Source organism: Mobula hypostoma, chromosome 17 (genome assembly GCF_963921235.1).
Source record: "Mobula hypostoma chromosome 17, sMobHyp1.1, whole genome shotgun sequence".
Taxonomy (NCBI): Eukaryota; Metazoa; Chordata; class Chondrichthyes; order Myliobatiformes; family Myliobatidae; genus Mobula; species Mobula hypostoma.
The window spans coordinates 61,576,617-61,599,769 of NC_086113.1; the positions used below are offsets into that span (position 1 = coordinate 61,576,617).

The 23,153-nt window shown below is 42.7% G+C and overlaps 1 protein-coding gene across 1 annotated transcript in view; it reads left to right on the forward strand.

Moving 5' to 3' along the window:
- Positions 1-23,153, forward strand: part of myo10 (myosin X) — a 296,284-nt gene that overhangs the window by 201,998 nt on the left and 71,133 nt on the right. Inside the window, exons 5-14 of the mRNA XM_063069990.1 lie at positions 3,864-3,998; positions 5,017-5,141; positions 6,096-6,109; positions 6,238-6,322; positions 10,724-10,827; positions 11,881-12,010; positions 14,413-14,531; positions 17,646-17,792; positions 17,953-18,053; positions 18,468-18,534. Coding sequence (XP_062926060.1) covers positions 3,864-3,998; positions 5,017-5,141; positions 6,096-6,109; positions 6,238-6,322; positions 10,724-10,827; positions 11,881-12,010; positions 14,413-14,531; positions 17,646-17,792; positions 17,953-18,053; positions 18,468-18,534 — 1,027 coding nt within the window. The remainder of the gene's footprint in view (positions 1-3,863; positions 3,999-5,016; positions 5,142-6,095; positions 6,110-6,237; positions 6,323-10,723; positions 10,828-11,880; positions 12,011-14,412; positions 14,532-17,645; positions 17,793-17,952; positions 18,054-18,467; positions 18,535-23,153) is intronic.

A 23,153-nucleotide genomic window follows, 5' to 3' on the forward strand; every position in this document is an offset into this window, starting at 1 on the left:
CTCAAATATCCAGAGAATGGAGGGAGGAGGGATGAAGTATATCTAAAATTGCCCTCATACTATTGGTTCCCTTTATGTATGGTTACAACAAGCTGTGATTTAAAATCAAAGTACACAAACACCATGTCACCACATACTGAGGTTCTTCCTATCCATAGTGTTGCAATAGATAGACCTGACTTTTTTGCCACACAAGTTTCCATTCAACTGGAGCTTCAGTACTACCTGCCCTTCCTGGGAAAAGTTCCTTCAGAGAAACACCCATGACCTTACATCTATCGATCAATGGTCAGCTCAAGAGTATCTTGTCATCCCTGTAGAAGAAAGACACTGTGAATCCTGAGGAGTGGCTTCCTACACAGACTGTCAAGGCAGAATACCTCATCACCAGAACTTCCCAAAAACCTCTGAGACCTTGCTTGGCTGTCAGTAAGTGAAGACCCTCCTTGCCAGGTCCTGCCAATCAGAAGTCTCACTCCCAATGCACACTACCTTTTGAGATGGCTGTGATGAGGATGGTTGTTGTCTTTGTGGACTGTTCATTTGCAAATAAGGTCTGGAAGAAGATGCAAGGGTCTTTATTGAGATTTCTCCTGACCAGCTAAGTAACTGAGGACTTTGTGTTCTTTCGGCTATTCCCAAGGACATAAAGTCATAGTCATGCAGTATGGAACATGCCCTTTGGCGTAATTTATCCATGTGCCAACTATGTAGGCCAGTAAGCTAGTCCCATGTACCCATGTTTGACCCAGATCCCTCTAAATCTCTCCTATCCATGTATTTAAGTGCTGCTAATGCACCCACCTCAACCACCATTTTTGGAATCTCATTTCAAATGTGCACCAGCTTTTGTGTGAAGAAACTGCCCCAAATTTCCCTATGAAATTTCAAGCCTCTAATTTTAAATCTGTGTCTTCGTGTTTTTGGTACCCCCCCCCCCCCACCTCCGAGCTTTAAAAGACTAAGCTTTAACCCTGTCCAAGTGCACCAAATCATATAATCTTGTATACCTCTATCAGGTCATCTCACTTGCCAATCCCTAGCTCACATACCCATCTGATCAAAATCTCTCTAATTTTACATAACTCCCTGTAGCAGGGGTTCCCAACCTGGAGTCCTCGGACCCCTTGCTTTAGTGGTATTGCTCCATGGCATAGAGGTTGGGAACCCCTGCTCAGTACTGTCTGGAATGCTACCTTCTTTAGTACTAAGATAAACATTAAATGTTGCTGGAAGATCCTTAACAGTGAAGAACATATTCTGGTCTGCCTCGCACAATGAGGAAATGCTGCTCCATGGCACATTCCAAGTTACAGGTGTGCACACTAAGAGGCACATTGAAATTTGGCGCAACCAGTGCAAAGATTCAGTGGAGAAGGACTACAATCTGAAGTAACACTGTCATGGGATGCTGAATGATGGGCCCTGTGTAACAGCCCCACAAGCAGTAGATGGGCTTATTGTTCAACGAGCCCTCACACATGACATACACCACAAACGTGTAGAATTGATAACATACTGTGCTTGTTGAGAATGGATGACAATATCAATGTAAAGAAGGACATGCAACTTTTAAATTTTACATTTTTTGCATAGTTTGATAAACAAGATTGATTTTTGAAGTAAAACAAAATGCCTATGGGCTGGAAATCCACTGATGTTTGTCTCCTGTGTTACTCAGCAACTTGCAGGCTCATGCAATTATCAGTGTTAAAGTCTGTATATAAAAATGAAAAGAACAAAAAACAAGACAGAAGATGCTGGAAACTCTCAGCAGGGCAGGCAGCATCTGTGGAAGGATAAGCAGAGTTAATATTTCACGTTGAAGAGCCTTCAGTGAGATTATTGCACATTTCCAGTTTCTGCTCTTTTTATTTGATTTTCATCCTTTCATGGGGACCAGGAGTAACTAGTCCTGGTCTAGCTATGTAGAAGTCATGGCCAAGAAGGAACACCAGTTCTTCTGCCTCAGAAAAGCAATGGCAGAATGCAGGGTATGGTGTTACAGATTACAGAGAAAGTTTAGTGTAGGCAGACAATAGGGCGCACGAACATAATGATGTAAGGTGATGTCAAGAAACCAGTGGTGTCCTGGTAGACTAGAGGACTATTCAATAGTTTTATAACAGTGAGATAGAAGCTGTCCTTGAGCCTGGTGGTATGTGCTTTCAGGCTTTTGTATTTCTGTGCAATGGGAGGGGGAAGAAGAACAAATCAGAATCCGGCTTCATGTCATTGTCATAGGTCATGAGTTTTGTTTTGTGGCAGCAGTACGTTACAGTTTCTGGTGTTCTGTACGTTTTCTTTCTGCTACCTCTTGTACATATATACGCTCAGTGGCCACTTTATTAGGTACACCAGTACATCTACGTGGTAGTGTAAATATCTAATTAGTCAATCATAGTAACAACGCATAAGAGCATGCAGACATGGTCAAGAGGTTCAGTTGTTGTTCAGGCCAAGCATCAGAATGGGGAAGAAATGTGATCCAAGAGACTTTGACTCTCGGAAACTACTGATCTCTTGGAATTTTCACACAAAAAACATCCAGTGAGCTGCAGTTAGGAGGGTGAAAATGTCTTGTAATGAGAGAGGTCAGAGGAGAATGGTCAAACTTGTTTATGCTGACAGGAAGGCAACAGAAACTCAAATAATCACATGCTACAACAGTGGTGTGCTGAAGAGCATCTCTGAATGCACAACCTGTCGAACCTTGAAGAGGATGGGCTACAGCAGCAGCAGACCACGCTAGAGTCCACTCCTGTACCTAATAAAGTGGCCACTGATTGTATTTAAGGCATAATTTGACTCCACAGCACGCAAAGCAAAAGCTTTTCAATATATCTCATAACAAGTTTTAGCAATGAGCCAATTACCATCCAATGGCCCAGTGTGGGTTACGATCTGGAATGCCAAGGAAGTTTCGTATGGTTCCAGAGGTATTTCCATTCTGAAAAAGGGGCTGACTCCAGCAAATTGTTCCTTCCCAGTCTGCTGTTTCACTCTCAAGCACCTATCCCAGAATATGATTCAATTCTGCCCCCACTCTTCACATACTGATTCACCACAGGTTATGGTTATGAACTAGGATGTTATGCAAGAGGACGTCACAAGAGGGAGAACGGACCAACCGTAAAAGAGGCTTGGTCAAAGAAAATCATTTTTTAGAAGAATAGGGAGATGGAGAAACAACAACTTGTATATGTTCGTATACCTTTAATGTGGTCACTCAGCAGAAGGCACTTTGCTGAAGCTTTATTGGACAGTTTCAATTATCTGAGGAATTGGCATAGGTGAGCAAAACATTAGTTGAGGGGCTAAATTTTAATGAATGCCTAAAGAAGTGTGTGGGGAAGGGAGAGGGGGGTTGGAATCTGGGAATTTAATACTTGCTGATGATTGGAATGTGGGTAGGTAGAAGATGGAATGTTTGCCAAGAGGGTATTGTTACAGTCAAATGTAATGATAGTCAATGGGTTTACAGGGAAGACTCTAGTCGGTAGGATTTCGGCAGCTTCAAGCTTTGTAATTCAGTAGGCAGTATGAGAAAGGGGTTATAACTAGTGATTTTATTGGGAACTAGAATCAGGATTTGAGCAGTGAGTAATTTTTGGAAACTGCAGAGGAATTTATAAAGAGTTTGAATGGTGAGAATGGAAGTTATTTCTCACCAACCATGGAAATAGGATTTCTCAAAGGACAGAGACAGCCAAAGGCATTTTAACCCAGGTGCTATTAATGCAAGGAAGAACTTTGGAGTCCGAATGCAGACGCAATGAAAGTACGAGTAATGGCTTCAGTGGGTCAGTTTGGAAGAAAATCTATTTTAATGTTCTAAATTTTGTATGTTGTTTGTCTCTCAGTGGAGAAAGTGGTGCTGGAAAAACGGAAAGCACGAAACTTATCCTGAAATATTTATCAGCAATGAGCCAACATTCTCTTGAAGCAACAGCAAAGGATAAGATCTCCCACGTTGAGCAGGCTATTTTGGAAAGCAGGTAAAAATGTGCTTGAGCAAATGACAAATCACATTTGATTGATGCCCTGAAATTCTTAAACTGCAAGTACATTTTGTTCTAAATATTAGTGTGTATATAACATTAAGCTTCTTCCTCCCCGGCAACCACTATGCTGGTAACAGTCTTCATTCATCCACAAGCAGAGATTGCCCAGAATCAGAGATTTTGTTTACTTTTGTAAACTTTTGTTTATCACTTTTGTTTACCAGGATTGAAGCTGCAAATTCAATTGGATCTAGTCTTAATAAATATATTCCAACTGTATGCAGCCTTTGACAGAGCTGCACTCTCTTATGAGAGCTAATTAGTCATTGCAGGACAGGATTGAAACCATAGGCCCTCTTGATTGATGAATTTGAAGCTTCACATGGTAGGTTTGGGATTTAGCTGCACACCTACAAAAACAGAGGCCTGCAATTCTGCTGTTTGAATCAGGGGACTTGATCTATCATTGTGAAACATGCCATCTGTAATACAGGCTGTGATTTTGCAGATTCTTTATTCATTGTAAGCCAGCGTTCATAGCCTGATGAACTCTTGACCTCCCTGGCTGCCTGGTCATTGCCCTGGCATTTTGTTTCTCTGCCTTAGACATTCTCTGTAATTGCAATGGGGTGTTCTGCACTCTGTTTCTCTTTTCAGTGGCTCTATGTATTTGTGTATGGCGTGATCTGTCTCGATGGCATGTATGTATATTGGTACATGTGACAATAAGCCAATTACCAACTATCCTAATGGATGATCACACTCAGAATTCTCATGGTAATTCTAGTAAGCTATAGGCCCTCAGAATGTATAATCAATAGTTATAGACCTTCTGGCATGTTCTGTGTACATGCATGTACTCTGGCAATAACTACATTCCAATATGTATTTATAGTGTTTGCCTTGCTCTTAAGAATTAATAATATAATATAAAGCAATCAATCTGTATCACTTTGCATGAAACTTATATCAACCTTTAAACTGAATTCTCACCTATATCTTATGTCAATAGCCCCATCATGGAAGCATTTGGTAATGCAAAGACCGTCTACAACAACAACTCAAGCCGATTCGGGAAATTCATCCAGCTGAACTTCTGTCAGAAGGGCAACATTCAGGGAGGCAGAATCATAGATTGTATCCTTTGCTATGCCTAACATTCTAACATTGGTCCTTATTGAGTCAAATGATTGATTATTTTGTTTCAAACTCCTGGAAAATGCTGTAGAAGATGTGCTCTCTGTTAGTTTTGTAGTACTTATGAGCTTGTCACTGCAGGGCCTGGCCTGGCCTGGCCTGCTGAAGTGGTGTTACGCTCTTTCTTTCTTGTACTTCAGAGTGAAAGAAGAAGGGAGCGACTTCTGGAACTGAGGTTGAATCCAGAGAGTCATGTAGATATTGGTGGGCAGTGCTTCCATTTGAAAGACAGATCAGAGTTGGCTGAGATCTTGGAGGTTTGGGCATTGGACACATTGTGGTGCTTCAGCCTTTTGTGGGGCAGGGAACGGGGATAGGCAGAGGTTGGAGGGAAACAGTGTCCCTTTAGCTTTTCAGATACTGATAACCTGAGAGGATACGGTGGAGATCTGGAAGTTGGCGATGGGGTTGCTGATCAGGCATTCAGAAGGTCAGAAGAAGAGGAGAGCAGGGTGAAATCTTGAGGAAGAGTATTAACATTAAATCTTGGTTATTCTAGAAGCAACCCACCTCTACCACACATTGTCTCAAGAATGAAGGTATGAGTTAAGCCAGGAGGTTCCTGGTTCAATTCTTGGAAGATGCAAGCAATCTCTATAAATTTGATCAGAGAAGTGACTGTGGGAATGTGTGCATTTTTCAACTGAATTTTGAATGACGCTGTAGTAGAAGGAACAGCATAATCACATTTCTAGGGAATACTTCTTTAACAGTCAAATTTAGTAAAAATGTATTTAAACTAAATGTGGCCCCACTGATTGTAAAATGGCACAAAATAGCATTATTCTGAGTCCAATAAATCTGATATTTCACATCAGTTTCTACAAAACATATTTTTCTTGCATGTAAGCTGCTTTTGAAGTTGTTTCTCTTGACTGAATTTTTGAAACAAAGATTTATTAGAAAAGGTAAGAACATTTTATGATTGAAGTTCCTAACTTTTACCTATGATTTCCATGCAGAGAAAATATTAATTGTTGAATTTATCATTTGGCGAGATACTGGAAATAAGTATATTTATTTTACTGTTGTATAGAACCGTGTAGTCAGACAGAACCCTGGAGAGAGGAATTATCATATTTTCTATGCACTGCTTGCTGGTACCGATGAAGAACAAAGAGGTGAGTGAGCAAGGAGAATCAGGGTAGAGTTCTAATCTTTCAGTAAGGTCACATTAAGGATTTAGTACAAGGCTATCTGCTCTGGATTTTCTTGACTACTGTAAGTGGTTTCCAAAGATTTAGCCCAGTCTTAAATCTGTATTATCGGAATTATATAAATGATGAAGTTTCCATGGAGAGCAAGGTTGCTGGATAAATTCACCAAACCTGCTCACCCATGTTTTACACTGGGGAAAGTGTGAAAGTCAGCAAACTAGTTCCAAAGCCCCTCCTGTTCTGGTGCTCTGAGATTGTGTAAATGCAGAAGATTAGCATCTGTCAATTTTGTGCATTGTTTTGGCCAGATTTTTTTTTAATAGTGACAAGTGGGATTAATGTAGATGGACAAAAGTGGACTGAAGGGTTTATTTCTATGCTGTACAACTCTGTGACTATGGCTTTAATGGAACGGACTTGGATATTTTCCAAAAAATGTACTCTTGTAAACTTACAAAGAAGTAAAAATCTAGATAAAAGGTGGTATATAAACTCAATGGAAGTTATTTATTTTAGAGATCAAACAAACAAACAAAACCAGTTCATATCACGATTAGAAAGCTGTGCTGCAATATCCTTTGAGAAGATGAAAGGAGATTGGAGTTGGACATGGAGGAACCTGCAAAGTTAGGTTGTTAAACAGAAGTGCAAAATATCTCAGCAAACATCAAAGTAAGGAATGGTGGAAGAACCGTTGAGAAGCAGTGAACTGCCTTGTTAATGGTAAGCAGATCAGAGTTTTGCTGGTCTGATGTGATAAATCTGATGGCAGCCTTTGACCTCCCCACATGTGCAGATTTCTAAATGTTGCTAGGAAAGATGTCATGCTCAGTCAGAAGCAGGGTACATGAGGTGAACGACATTTTTAAGCTGGGTGAGAAGTCCAACTGGGCAGAAATGAACTACGGCATCAGCTTCTAGAACAAAATGCTCAGACTGCTGCTGGGAGACTACAGAGGTTCAGAGGTTTGTTATAGCAAACCCAGTGCTCTGCAAATATTGCTCTCGTGCAGTGTGGAATGAATTTCTCAAATGTTTAAAGGTAAGTCTTAATAACAAAGCAAGTATCACAGTAGATGGAAGGGGAGTGAGATGCAGTTGGAATGGGGCTGAATATTTTGGCATAAAATGCCCTTCAAGTCAAATCAAGTTTTTTTGTCATTTAATTATATACAGTACATGTATACTTTATACTTTATTGTCGCCAAACAATTGATACTAGAACGTACAATCATCACAGCGATATTTGATTCTGCGCTTCCCGCTCCCTGGATTACAAATTGATAGTAAATATTAAAAATTTAAATTATAAATCATAAATAGAAAATATAAAAATGGAAAGTAAGGTAGTGCAAAAAAACCCAGATGCAGGTCCGGATATTTGGAGGGTACGGCCCAGATCTGGGTCAGGATCCATTCAGCAGTCTTATCACAGTTGGAAAGAAGCTGTTCCCAAATCTGGTCATACGTGTCTTCAGGCTCCTGAGCCTTCTCCCGGAGGGAAGAGGGACGAAAAGTGTGTTGGCTGGGTGTGTCGTGTCCTTGATTATCCTGGCAGCACTGCTCCGACAGTGTGCGGTGTAAAGTGAGTCCAAGGATGGAAGATTGGTTTGTGTGATGTGCTGCAACGTGTTCATGATCTACTGCAGCTTCTTCTGGTCTTGGACAGGACAACTTCCATACCAGGTTGTGATGCACCCGAGAAGAATACTTTCTATGGTGCATCTATAAAAATGAGTGAAGGTTTTAGGGGACAGGCAAATGAGATGTTTCTCCAAACCAGGATGTAAAGCACAGTTGTACACATAACACACATTAAAACACAATAACTTTTGAAAGTAAGGATAAAATCTACAGATGAATTTTGCATAAATAAAGTGTGTAAGTTAAATATTATAAGGTACAGAACAGATTAACTGTCGAATGCAATGCTGCAGAGAGTTCAGATGGTAGAAAGTCAAAGAGGATGCTGGATGGATGGGTCGGATCCTTGATAATACTAGGGACCCTGCATACATAGAATTCCTGATAAATGTCCCCAGTGGATGGTAAGGAGACCCCTATGATCATCTCAGCTGTTCTCATAGTCCTTCGTAGGGACTTCCAGTCCAATGCTCAACTGCTCCCATACCAGATGGAGATGCAACTTGCCAGGATGCTTTCAATGGTGCTCCTATAAATTCAGTTAAGATTAGGGATGGGGAGAGCCTTGCTCGCCTCAATCTCCTTAGAAAGTGGAGGAGCTGCTGGGCCTTCTTGTTCAGAGAGGAGATTTTAAGGGACCAGGTGAGGTCATCCATGATGTGAACTCCCTGGAACTTGGGGCACTTTACACTCTATGGAGGAGCCATGTACTTCCCAAAGGGGATGTTTCCTGAAGTCCACAAAATTTTCCTTGGTCTTCTCCACGTTCAGACTTGGGTTGTTCTTCTCACACCAGTCCAGCAGCCGCTCCAATTCCTCTCTGTACTCCGTCTCATCATCGTTGATGAGGCCAACCACTGTTGTGTCATCCACAAACTTGACGATGTGGTTTGAGCTGGATCCTGGGACATAGTCATGTGTCAGCAGTGTGAACAGCAGCAGGCTGAGCACACAGCCCTGGGGAGTGTCGGTGCTCAGCGTAATGGACAGAGACATTGCTGCCCACGCGGACTGTTAAGTAGTCCAGAAGTCCAGGATGCAGTTGTAGAGGGAGGTGTTGAGGACATCCCCCCTCCCCCCCCCCCCCAGTTTCTGGGGTTTCCGGATCACCAATTCCAGTGGTGCACTCATTTCTGTGGGGAGGGACCAGCCTGACAATCCAGGTGATTTGTAAGGACCACTGCTGTTTATCTGGGTTTTACTTTAGCCACAAGTATCTACATTGTAGCAAATTTTGGCAACTATACGTTATAGTTTACTGACAGACTAGTTCTAATGCAAACAACAAGCCAATAGCAATTTCCCTACTTAAGGGATTTATGACTGGTGATTTTTGTGTTGATAATTTAATTCAAATTATTTTGAAATCCTTATAGTCCAGGAGACATGCTGACAGTCAGATTATCCAGTAAGTGATTTTAAAATGGTTAATGCTATCCAATTCTGTGCAATTTGAGCCAAGATCTCTAATTGAAATTGTAACGTGTTCTCCTCTTGGAGGAAGTATAAGAATAAAAACAAAGCTTGTATTTTGGGTTAGAGTCTCCTGACAGGACTAGATATTGTTCGGAAACATATGTGCCTTTGTGGAACCCCAGAAATAGATCAGAACTCCATGGTATGGTAAGAAGCCCTTGCTTCTTCATGTATGTATTGGAGTGGTGGCCAGAACAAACCCTACCCACAAGAAGCATGTAATAGTTATGCAATCTTTGCATGTATCTGAATGCCCCCAATCACATTAATAATTAATTAAAGTAAAAAACCTCAAATGTTTAATACTTCAAAGTCTCTAAAATAACTATAGGTTAATTTAATTTGTGTGTTCGTCCATCATCAACATCGATGAGGACCTCAACATCATTATGATCGCATCGAGACGAGCGCACAATTTGTATTTAAGTGAGGGAGAGTTGCGCAGTGTCAACCTCACTGTCTCTTCCCAATTCCCATCTGGATCCAGTGGCAAGACAGAGTCAAGACGGCTGGAGATGGGACTAGGCGCAGTGGATGACCGTGACACCGTCTGTGTCTGGTCCTGCTCTACACGTTCCACGATGCTTGCAGAGTCCGCCTTCTTGACCATTGGACCGTCCATTGGTCTTGTCCGCTCAATCCGCTGGAGTCTGTCTTCACATGCTGGGATTGACAACTCCCGATCTCACCGAGGGTTTGAGACCTGTCGGCTACCCTCGCCTGGTTTAGCCGGCTTGTCGAAACCATTGCCTGGGCTGTGACCGCTGTCGCATGCAAACAGCCACAGGTGAGAGCTGAGTGCCAAGAAATTGTTGCAGATTTGAATTCTGTCTTGCCTTTGTGAAGAGGCCAATGTGGAGCATAGTTGGTAAAAGGCTGGCAAAGAGCAGTTGTCAGACTTGGGGAATTCTACGCACCAAAGTTCAGGCTTCCCAAATGTGGAAATCCCCAGCCTTGGGGAAAGTTTGGTTGTCGAGTGAAAAATTGCAGAGTTTTCTTGGAAATATCCAGGCCGTTGTAAACTAACTGTGAAGCACTTAGGGTAGCTTGGTATTACTCTGGTTTTGTTTCCTGTCTCCCTTGGTATCAGCATAACCGGGACACAATCATGGATTTTTAAATCTGAACATCACTCAATACAACTTTAAGAATGTGAAAAGTACAGCAAACTCTTCCTACACAACATTGGCTGTGCTCCCAAAATAAATTAATCACCACTTAACTATTTTTATTTTCATCCTGCAGAAATGTGTTATTTATCTGAACAAGAAAATTACTATTACTTGAGACAGTCTGGATGTATCATGGACAGTACAGCTGATGACAAGCAGACCTTTCAGGAGGTCATGGTAAGGTGTTGGTGTGTGTTCATTACCATTAGCTGTGGCGACAATTCACACACATCAAATCCATCTGTGACATTCTGCCTTCTACTTTACATTCATTTTTAAAAATGAAGATTATAAAATCTTTTCTCTTTTAATGTCGTGGAAATTCATTGCTGCTGAATGGATTCCCAGCCTCCTCCTCATATATTAGTCATTTATACATGAGTGAATATTAGTACAATACCATTCAAGATGATGTGCAATGTATGTGCATGTTACAAATGCTTGAATTATGTACATTCTATACATAAAAATAGTTGTTCTCATTAAATGAGTTCTCAGCAGCCTCATTCTGAATCCTTGAAATTGTTAACCAGAAATAAATTTGCCATACAAGTATTTTAAAAATTTTTGTACTTTGCCCTTAGTAGAGATCCACCACTGTGGGCAAGGTGATTTTTCATTTCCAGTTATATGAAAGGGGAGCAGGAATAGGCCACTCAGCTTTTTCAGGCTCTATCATTCAGTAGGATGTAGAGCATTCCTGCCTACTGCTGGCAACCTTTCACCCCCTTGTCAAAAATTGATCTATCTCTGCCTTTAGAACTCCAAAATTCACTCAGGAAAGAAAACACATTACCTCTGTGCCTTAAGTGGTTTCCCCCTTTTGTATACAGTTCTAGATTTATTTGAAATGTATCTGCAGATTTAACTTGACTCCACTACTCCCATGATCCATGCTGGGTACTGATCACTGTTCTGAAGAATTTTCCAACATTGGTCACAAGTTTGTCTTTTAGTTGTTTGAACCTGTAGTTCCTAATTTTACCAGCGTAGCTAATAAATCATAAGAAACATAGCTGTAGTAATGTCATTATCACTCGAGAATTGGCTTAAAATATATTAATATATACCTCTCCTCATTGTAGCATATTGGTGAAATGGGCAGCAAAGGTTTAGAGTGTAAACTTGAAACAACTGTAGAAAATGGAATAAGCATCATCACTAATGTTTAAAATATGCAGTAACTTTTGAATGTCTCTGAATTACATCTCCCTCTGCTCATCACTCCAGGCTGCTATGAAAGTCATGAAGTTCAAAACTGAGGAGATTTGGGAAGTGCTAAAGCTCCTCGCTGGTGTCCTACATCTTGGCAATATTGAGTTTGCAATTGCTGGAGGAGCCCAAGTTTCCTCAAAAGCAGGTATGTTTTAATGTGTAGCAATAATTCTGCCACTGAGAGAACTATCACTGATTCACTGTAGTGATGGTATTGCAAATATTTCAGAAGCATAGATGCTTATAAAAGCTCCTGGATGTATTTATGAACAAATCTCTGGACTTGGGGTCTGAACTGTTTTTTTTTTAGTGTGGTTGTATTTTACTGATATCTTACATGTGCTTCCTATCTTCTATGTGGTATATGTGATTTGTGCTATCTGTGACTGTTGCCACTGTGTTTTGTACCTTGGCCCCAGAGTAATGCTGTCTTGTTTGCCTGTATTCATGTATAGTTGAATGACAATTAAACTTGAATTCAATTTAATTTCATTTAATTTTGCATTAAAATACGGGCCCTCCCTGGCTTATGACAGGATTCCATTCCTGAGAACTGTTCATAATCCAAAAAATGTGTCTGTGAACTGAGTTCCCACGTGGCAGAAGATGTCTGTAGCCCCGTTGCAGCTGGCAAATCCATTCCACGAGACTGCCAAGTTTAGAAGAATAGTGGGGGGGGAGGGATAAGACTGTAAGATATAGGAGCAGAAGAGGGCTATTCGGCCCATCGAGTCTGCTCCGTCATTCAATCATGGGCAGATCCAATTCTTCCAGTCATCCCCACTCTCCTGCCTTCTCCCCATACCCCTTGACTGATGTCAGGCGAACAGGTCCATAGTTGCCTTTCTGCTGCCTCCCACCCTTCTTAAATAGCGGAGTAACATTGAATATTAGATCTCATTGAATATTGAAAGACCTAGATTGAGTGGATGTGGAGAGGATGCTTCCAATAGTGGGGAAGTCTAGGACCAGATTGCACCACCTCAAAATACAAGGATATCTCTTTAGAACAGAAGTGAGGAGGAATTTCTTTAGCCAGAAGGTGGTGAATCTGTGGAATTCATAGTCACAGGCAGCTGTGGGAATACTTAAAGCAGAAGTTGATAGGTTCTTGATTAGTAAGGGTGTCAAAGGTTACAGGGAGAAGGTAGGAGAAGGGGGTTGAGAAGGATAACAAATCAGCCATGATGGAATGGCAGAGCCAACTCGGTGGGCCGAGGTGGTTGATATGAGTAGGCTTGGGCCTACTCGGGCTACTCCAGGGAGCAGATCTAAGGACTCTATTTAGTTCAGAATGTTGTCATTTGCATGATGTGTGTGTTTTTTTTTCTCTCTTAGTCTTTATTTACTTGGGTTTTTCAGGATTTTTGCTTTGTGACTGCCTGTAAGCAAAGAAAATCTCAAGGTGTATAATTTATACATTCTTTAATAATAAATGTACTTGAACCTTGAATTCTGCTCCTATTGCTATGGTCAAACTCATTATTTAGTGACCGTAGAGAAGTCAGAGATTTGTGACCCATGGTAGCTGTGTATGGGGAATTAGCATATCTTCTAGAATGGTATTATAATTCTCACTCATGCAGAAGATTAATACACAGGCTGGTAATACTTTGGTAGATCTTGCCAAAGCTTGTTGATAAATAAAGGCCTTTATCTCTGTAAGTGTAGTGAAGTTTTGGAATTTTGTGATTGGATACAAAAGCTCAGACCTGTTGACAAGTTCCAGCTGGTACCTCTGTTGATTCACACTGCCACAGAGTTCAGTAACGGAGCTACAGACTCACTGATGTTCGCCTACTTTTACACCAGGGATCTCATCATTTCAATGTATATTTCAAAATGTAGGGAAGAAAATTAAGTTACAGTACTTGTATATTTGTGTTTGCAGCAATGTTTTCAAAGTACTTCATTTAAATTTGTGCAAAAGTTAATAAATGTTATGGTTTGCTTTGTTTGTTGGTGCTGCTGAGTGTACAGGACATTGGAGCATTTCAAAAGCCTGAAAGCTTTGGTAGATGGCGTAGCCTAAGGGAACTGGGTCCACACATGTGACAGGTGATCTGTGACCTTTCAGCACCATGAGAGCCCCTGGTGCCATGCTAACTAATGTCCAGGATGCCCACAGCCAGAAAGGTTTGCTTAATGTAGCAGGGCAGTGTGAAATTCAGCTTTGAGTATGGGCCACATATAACAGTACATTAGTCACACTGAACAGGCATGGTTAAGGGATATCAGGTAAGTGCAGGGAAGTAAGGCTTAACATCAGCCACAATTTTATCAAATACTTCAATTTCTTAAATTCCAGATCTGAGCTTGTCAGATTATATATTATATAGAGACAGAGGTGCTAGAATCTAGAGCAGAAACTGCTGGAGGATCTCAGTGGGTCAGGCAGTATTTTGGGAGGGGGGATAGGTGGGGGGAATGGACAGATGATATTGACCCAAAGTACTGACTATCCGTTTCCCTCAGAGTGTTTGTATACTCTGATCAGTTATAAGTCCAGCAAAGTGACTGTTCAGCTCTTTAATTCTCTTTTATTAGCACTGGGGAACACGGCAGAGTTGCTTGGGTTGGACTCCCTGCAGCTAGCTGAGGTGTTAACACATCGATCCATGATTCTCCGAGGTGAGGAGATCAGCACACCTCTGACAGTGGAGCAGGTAAGAAGGTGGCAGTGTTGAGGTTCTGCTCACAAATTGCTGCAATAATTAGGTTCAAAATATAACCTATAGGTCCCAGCACCAACCTTGCAAAATGGTGAGTGATGTTAGCTATAAAACTTCAAAATCGCTGGAAAGTTATAACTGATTTAAAGCACCGTAACTGGGTGGAAGTTTTTTTTAGTGAAGGACCCAAGTTCACACCTGAGAATCCTCCAACGGTTTATTACACTGGAGGAAAGCTTTGAGAGCAGCAGTTGCAATTTAAAAAATGAAATGCAAACTAAAATCTGCTGTAGAACTGGGAATTCTGGAGGTACCAAGCGGGTGAAGCAGCACCCGTGAATGATGTTTAATGTTTTCAGTTGCAGAGATTTGTTCCGTAATGGTCTGAAACATTAATATTTCGAAGGCAGCATCTACCATCAAAGATCCATACCATCCAGGCCATGCTATCAGACAGGAGGTACAAAAGCCGGACATCTCACACCAGGTTCAAGAACAGAGACCATTTATTTCTTGAATCAACCTGCACCACCCTAATCATTATCTCAGCATAACAACACTATGTTCACCGCACTACAATGGACTTTTTTTGCTCTAATTGTGCTCTAGTCTTGTACAATCTGTGTTTGACTTGATTTTGGTAGCTAACCAAAGTAAGTAGCCAAGACAGGAGGGTGCATTCCAGCAATAGACTCTTCCCACTGAATTTCAAAATCAATCTGCTGTTCAACAAAAACACACCAAAAAAGCTGATTTTAATATTGAGATGATATTTATAACAAAGATTTATTACTAACTTACAAAAAGCAATTAACCCCGCTAATGTTGCTATTTAACTATTTAGTTAAGTCAGACATCCACTCTAGAAAAACTGCAAATTTCTTAGAACAATTTTAGTTCTTCTTTTCCGGTTCTGCTGTCGGAGATTGAAGTGGCAGTGGGAAATGGTCACTTGGTCCCTTGAACCTGCTCTGCTGTGCTTTATATTTTATTTATTTAGAGATGTAGTACGGAATGGGCCCTTCCAGCCCTGTTGCCCAGCAACCCCCCAATTTAACTCTAGCCTAATCACGGGACAACTTACAATGACCAATTAACCTACCAACTGGTATGTCTGTGGATTGTGGGAGGAAACCGGAGCACCCGGAGGAAACCCACGTGGTCACAGGAAGAACTTGCAAAGTCCGTACAGGCAGCAATGTTCGTCTGAACTGTAAACCCTACACTACTGTGCTGTGGCTGACCTGACCTCTGTCTTCTCCCCATAGCCCTTGATATCTACAGTTTTCTGATGGAGAGAATTATGCTCTGAAAGATTTCCTGTCATTCTCAGTATTAAATAACTGATACAGGTTTCTCCCGCTATCCGAAAGCAAAGCGTTCCTATGAAACTGTTCGTAAACTGAATTGGCATAAAGCGAAGAAGCAATTACCATTAATTTATATGGGAAAATTTTTTGAGCGTTCCCAGACCCAAAAAATAACCTACCAAATAGCACATAAAACCTAAAATAACACTAACATATAGTAAAAACAGGAATGATATGATAAATACACAGCCTATATATAGTAGAAATAATGTATGTACGGTGTAGTTTCATTTAACAGAATCGGAAAGCTTGAGCCAAAATCAATTTGTCGAAAAAAAATCAGCACGTACACACACGTGCTTGTCACGCATGCACACGTACACACTTTCACACGCCATGCATGCGCACACACCTGCCCGTGCAAGGCTTCATGGTCATGGTAGTCTTTCTCGTGGTGAACACAAGTTTAAAGCGAGCGTCTTTTTTCGTAAAAGCGAAAATCCTCTTTCAGTTAACCAAAACAGGTACTAATGTAGGTCTTTCGTAAAAGCGAAATGTTGAAAAGAGAACGTTCAGAAAGCGGGGGACACCTGCAGTTACACGACAATCACAGTGGGGAGTAGGGTGTGGCTAGACTCAACCCACACTCTCACATGCAGGTGCTGGGTTCTTTTGGGCAGATTGTGCTGCAAACACTGACTAACAGTTCTTTACTATTTTCCCATCATTTCATGGCCCTCAAAGAGGCGGGGTTTAGCTGTTCAATGGCCATTTTATGCACATTAAAATAGATATTTTACAAAAAAAGAATTAAAATGTGTTATTTGTTAAATACAAAATGCATTTAATTTCATGAATGAGATTGTGACATTTCTGCAATAGTTAAATGGAAACACAGAGACTGCAAATACTGGAATTTGGAGCAAAAAATAAATTGCTGGAGAACTCAGTGGATTAAACAGTATCTGCAGTAGGAAATTGACAGTTATTGTTTGAAGTCTTCATCGTGAAAGGCCTCGACCATCTTCCACTATAGATGCTACTTGACTCATAGTTTCTCCAGCAATTTGTTCTTTGATTTTAATATTTAGTCTTGCAATTGAAAGCTAGAATGGAGGTAAAATATTGGAATTAATTTAATAGCACATCTTGTACATTTGTACATGAATAACTTTGCATAATTATCATCATTATGTGCCACGTGGTATGACATAGGCAATCATGCGGTCCCAGAAGTGGTTTGCCTTTGCCTTCTTCTGGGCTGTGTCTTCACAAGACAGGTGATCCCAGTCATTATCAATACTCTTCAGAGATGGTCTGTCTGGCATCAGTGGTCACATAACCAGGACTTGTGATATGCACCAGCTGCTCATAAGACCATGCACCACCTGCTCCCATGGCTGCCCGTGACCCTGGTCAGGGGGCTAAGAAGGTACTACACCTTGCTCTAAGGTGACCTTCAGGCTAGTAGAGGGAAGGAATGCCTTGCACCTCCTTTGGTAGGGACACATCTCCACCCTGCCACCCCAAAATTTCAGAAATATGCTAATAAACCCTATAATGTTTTTATCGGACTTATTAAACAATCCAAAGGCCAAATATAGCATGCTGGGAATCAGAAATCAAAAGACAAAATCATGGAAATAATCAACATATCTGATATGTATTACACTTAAGCAGGTAGCATATGTGGAGATAGAAACAGACTATATTTCAGCTTGATGATCTGGGAAGGGATTTAAATCTGAGCGGCAGGAGACAGTAAAATGTTATTTAAATGACGTTGCGCGCTTTGCAGGCTGTGGATTCCAGAGATTCTATGGCTATGGCACTTTACTCCCAGTGTTTTACATGGATCATCCGGAAGATCAACAGCAGAGTAAGAGGAAAGGAGGACTACAAATCAGTGGGAATCCTTGACATATTTGGATTTGAAAACTTTGAGGTATAGGAATTAGAAAAATTATTTTTATTTACAATGTCATTGCAACAAAATTCTTTTGCTACTTTCCTTCATTTTCTTTCTCTCCTGTTTTACTGGCCTTGGTTCTCCACTACATTCCTTCTTTCTTTAATATGCATTCAATCGTGTCTTTCATCAACAGATAAATCGATTTGAACAGTTCAATATCAATTATGCAAATGAAAAACTTCAGGAATACTTTAACAAGCACATATTTTCCTTGGAACAGTTGGAATACAGCAGGTAAGAAGCTCAAGTTTGTTACACTTCAAAAATAAATAATTCAAGATAATGAGTGAATTTATGCTTCACTCAATGGTTTGCATCGGTCAGCAGTCCGAGTCGAATTGCTAATTTTGAATTGTTTCATATAGAATTGGATTTTATGTTAAATCAAAAACTTCCAGAAGCCGAAAATCTGAAATAAAACCAGAAAATGCTGGAAACTTGTGCGTCATCTGTGCAAAGAGAAACAATTAATGTTTCAGGTCAAGGAAAGATCCTACATTTGACAATAGGTTTTTGATCTAAAACATTAACTTTGTTTCACTTTCTACAAAATGGAAGTGTACCTGGGTTTCAGAATAATATCAGCTACAAAGAGGAATTTGATTCTAAAACTGCTTGCTTCATCAAACCCAATTTCTTTTTCATTAGAGATGGAATAATCTGGGAAAACATCGATTGGATTGATAATGGGGAGTGTCTGGATCTCATTGAAAAGGTAATGTCCACATTTAAATGACAGTCCTATATGCATTTAAACCAATCAGTGTAGTGGAATTTCACTGGATTGTATGTAGTACTTAATTGTAAATCTATTAAACTGGGATTGGTCAGATCCATGCCAAACTATTTCACCCGGTGAGAATATTCAGAACTCAAGCACTAACAAGGATTTCCTGAATTTGCTGACTGTTCTCTGTGGAGACTTCCAACTGTGCTCTGAAGATGAGCTCATTAAGCCTGTGGCAGAGCAAGAATTTGGTGCTTTTCCTCAGTGGTCACCCAGGGTTTTCTGCTGACTGTACTAGAACCAGTTCAGACCTGTGGGCGTGGACACAGCATCCATTCATCTAATAGCTTCAAGGGGGGAGGACTAACAATTTGTTCGTTCATATTTATTTGAATTAATCGTTTTTCTTTAGTGCTTTAAATCGATTTCATGCACTTTTGAATGTTTACATGATTAAAATTTTTATTTCTATGTTTTCTTTGATCTTTAATTATTTTTAAAGACTTGCCTGGTTTGACATCCACATACAACAGCAAAATGTCAAGGATGCAAGAAATCTGAAATTAACATTTAAATTTTAAGGATTAGCTGTGTTGAATCTCTGCCGTTCTTTAGGTGAAGGTGCTCCCAAAAGACTTAGGGAGGGGATTCCAGAATTTAGACTGGATGATATAATTTCCATGTTAGTAATATGTGAGGGGAACTCAAACATTAGTACAACTAGGTGGTGGTGACCCTCTATGCACCTGTTGCTATCGTCCTTTTTGGAAGGTGTTGTGGAAGAAGCCTAGGCAGGCAACTGCAGTGCATCTTTTTGGCATGTATTCTGCAGTCGGCCTCCCACTTGTATAGTATGGTACTGCCACCTGGAGTCATACCATAATACAGCATAGAAACAGGCCCTTTGGCCCATCTTATCCATGCCAGCCAAGATGCCCATCTAAGCTTGTCCCATTTGCCTGTTTTTAGTCCATTATCCCTCAAAGTGAAGTGTGAGCAATTAGGATGTTGTTAATAACCTCATTCATCCATTGAAAGCACACAGAAGCGGCAGAAATAGTGCACCATTCCGAAGTTACTCGCCCGACCTGTTGGCCAACTGTGAAAGACTTTTTGATCCTTGCCTTGGCTCTGTGGGCCACCTTGAAACCCAGAAAGCTAGAGCAGAAGCAGATTACCCTTGATCATGAGGAACAAAACCCAGAAAGCTAGAGCAGAAGCAGATTACCCTTGATCATGAGGAACAAAACCCAGAAAGCTAGAGCAGAAGCAGATTACCCTTGATCATGAGGGACTGCTTAAGAACAAAAATGTCATAAATCTTGAATGGCCATGCTTAAATATAGTTTCACTCTCCACCACTGAAACTTGCAATTTTAAATTTGGTTGTGAACAAAAACGGTTTTGCAAACTCCTGTTTGAAACCTTTTTTTAAAACATATTTTCAATAAATATATGCTTTTTATTCTCAAGTTCTTTGAATTCTACTTGCCAATGTTGACTAGCAATGCACCCTGTAATTTGCATAATCACCTCTCTTTGCTTGAAACATTCACATCTTGAAAAACCGATGTGGCCTGTGTCTTCAGTGCTGCCTTCTCAAAAATCCTTCATCAGAGTCAGGATCAGATTGACAGTAGCCCAAAGCCTTTGATTGATGCCTGTTCTGGCCATTTCAAGTGATGCTGTTGCATTGCATAAAGATTCTGGGTTTGTATGGTCATGTATCTGGCTACTCATTACAATCAACAGACCTAGGATAGGTGAGACCACATGGTTTAACTGCCTGCAGTGAGTGTATTAGTGTTGTCACCAAAAAGCAGCAAAGAAATGTTACTGCATTCTATTCTAGTTGGTATGCAAAGTACTGTTATGACTTATAATCATCCTAAATAGCTTTAAACTACATGTAGCATTGAGGTTAGCAACTTGGAGCATTTGGTGGGGGAGAAGGAGTTGAGAAAGTAGGAATAATAATTTCACAATTCTGGCAAAAAATTCAATTGAACAATAAATTGAGAACTATTACAAGAATGAATTGTTTGGATCATAAATGTAATACATTAATCCGTTATTACATAGCATCTGGAGACTCTCAGCTGACTGAATTGGAGCCAGATGTTCTGCAGACCGCTCTTTTGGCAATGTATTGACAAATTCCAACTCTGCAATTTGTATTTTCTGATATTGAAGAACATTTGTGACCTGTGGGTGTCAGTGTGCTCTCTGATCAGTGGTTCTGAATATGAAATATAAAAATACATATCACATTGTTTGGTCCCTGTCTCCGTCTCTCCCCCACCCCCGTCTCCCCCACCCCCGTCTCCCCCACCCCCGTCTCCCCCACCCCGTCTCCCCCACCCCGTCTCCCCCACCCCCGTCTCCCCCACCCCCGTCTCCCCCCCCGTCTCCCCCCCCCGTCTCTCCCCCCCCGTCTCTCCCCCCCCGTCTCTCCCCCCGTCTCTCTCCCCGTCTCTTCCCCCCCGTCTCTCCCCCCGTCTCTCCCCCCCCTCTCCTCCCCCCGTCTCTCCCCCCCGTCTCTCCCCCCCGTCTCTCCCCCCTCTCCCCCCGTCTCTCCCCCCGTCCTCCCCCCCCGTCTCTCCCCCCCGTCTCTCCCCCCGTCTCTCCCCCCGTCTCTCCCCCCGTCTCTCCCCCCGTCTCTCCCCCCCGTCTCTCCCCCCCGTCTCTCCCCCCGTCTCTCCCCCCGTCTCCCCCCCCCGTCTCTCCCCCCGTCTCTCCCCCCCGTCTCTCCCCCCGTCTCTCCCCCCCGTCTCTCCCCCCCGTCTCTCCCCCCCCGTCTCTCCCCCCCGTCTCTCCCCCCCCGTCTCTCCCCCCCGTCTCTCCCCCCGTCTCTCCCCCCGTCTCCCCCCCCTCTCCCCCCTCTCCCCCCCGTCTCTCCCCCCGTCTCTCCCCCCGTCTCTCCCCCCCGTCTCTCCCCCCCCTCTCTCCCCCCCGTCTCTCCCCCCCGTCTCTCCCCCCCCGTCTCTCCCCCCCCTCTCTCCCCCCCCGTCTCTCCCCCCCGTCTCTCCCCCCCGTCTCTCCCCCCCCCGTCTCTCCCCCCCCCCGTCTCCCCCCCCCGTCTCTCCCCCCCGTCTCTCCCCCCCGTCTCTCCCCCCCGTCTCTCCCCCCCCGTCTCTCCCCCCCCGTCTCTCCCCCCCGTCTCTCCCCCCCGTCTCTCCCCCCCGTCTCTCCCCCCCGTCTCCCCCCCGTCTCTCCCCCCCCGTCTCTCCCCCCCGTCTCTCCCCCCGTCTCTCCCCCCCTCTCCCCCCGTCTCTCCCCCCGTCTCTCCCCCCCTCCCCCCCCCCCCCCCTCCCCCCCCCGTCTCCCCCCGTCTCCCCCCTCCCCCCCCCGTCTCCCCCCCGTCTCCCCCCCCCGTCTCCCCCCCCCCGTCTCCCCCACCCCCGTCTCCCCCACCCCCGTCTCCCCCACCCCCGTCTCCCCCCCCGTCTCCCCCCCCGTCTCCCCCCCCGTCTCCCCCCCTGTCTCCCCCCCTGTCTCCCCCCCTGTCTCCCCCCCTGTCTCCCCCCCGTCTCCCCCCCCCGTCTCTCCCCCCCTTCTCTCCCCCCCCGTCTCTCCCCCCCCGTCTCTCCCCCCGTCTCTCTCTCTCCCCCCCCGTCTCTCTTCCCCCCCCCCCGTCTCAGCTCCCAGTACCCCCCTGCTTCATAGCTGTAGTACGATCTCTGTGTCTTTTTCCACAGATGCTCCCTTACCTGCTGAGGGCTTTCAGCACCTTCCACTTTTACATCTGATCCCCAATGTCTGTAAATTTTTGGGTTTGCAATTACCACTGACTTTGTGTTACATTTGTGAGGATAGTCAAATTCCTGTCAGAATCAGGATCAGATTTATTAATACTGGATTAAATTAAAGGAATTTTTTTTGTTTTATGGCAGCTGTACAAAGTTTATTTACAATTAAGTAAAGTTTTAGTTTTCCGTCCCAAGTCAATGACACCATGTTTGCCTCCATTACTCTCCAACATACAGTTAACCTGCCGTCATCCCTTTGTAACTGGCTCCGCAGTAGGTCTGGCTACGGAGTATTTGTTTCCTTTATCTGAGCCGCTTAGACTAAAACAGTGATGCTCTCAGCACTGATCCTTATGGTACCACTGTTGTTGGAGCTTTCCAGCTGGTCAACAGTTTACAACAGTTCAGAAGGCTCTTGGTGTGTACCACACGGCCTTACTTGGTAGAGTAAGCTAACAGCAACTTGGAAATCCGGCCTATTATTTTACATCCATTTATTTTCATGCTTGGAGTATTTTAAGCTTTTGCTCAATTTTTGTGGCAATGGAGCTCCAGAGCATTTTGGGAAATACAAGATTTTTTTTTTCCTTGAGTCGTGAAATCCTCACACTTATCCACGGGGGTAAGGAAGGAAGGGATGTTTAAGATAAAATGAAAATATTGTTTGATCGAACAAATACTGTTTGGAAATACAACTGTTGAAAGTAGAGGCAGCCTTTCCATGGCTAATCTTAATTGTCATGTGTTGCTTTTCTGATGGATTAACAGTCACGAAAGGTATCTGTCCAATTGTTTAACAGTTGAACCAGAAGCATCAGTTCTAATATGTGAAGTTTAAATTGCTTAGACGTCCTAACT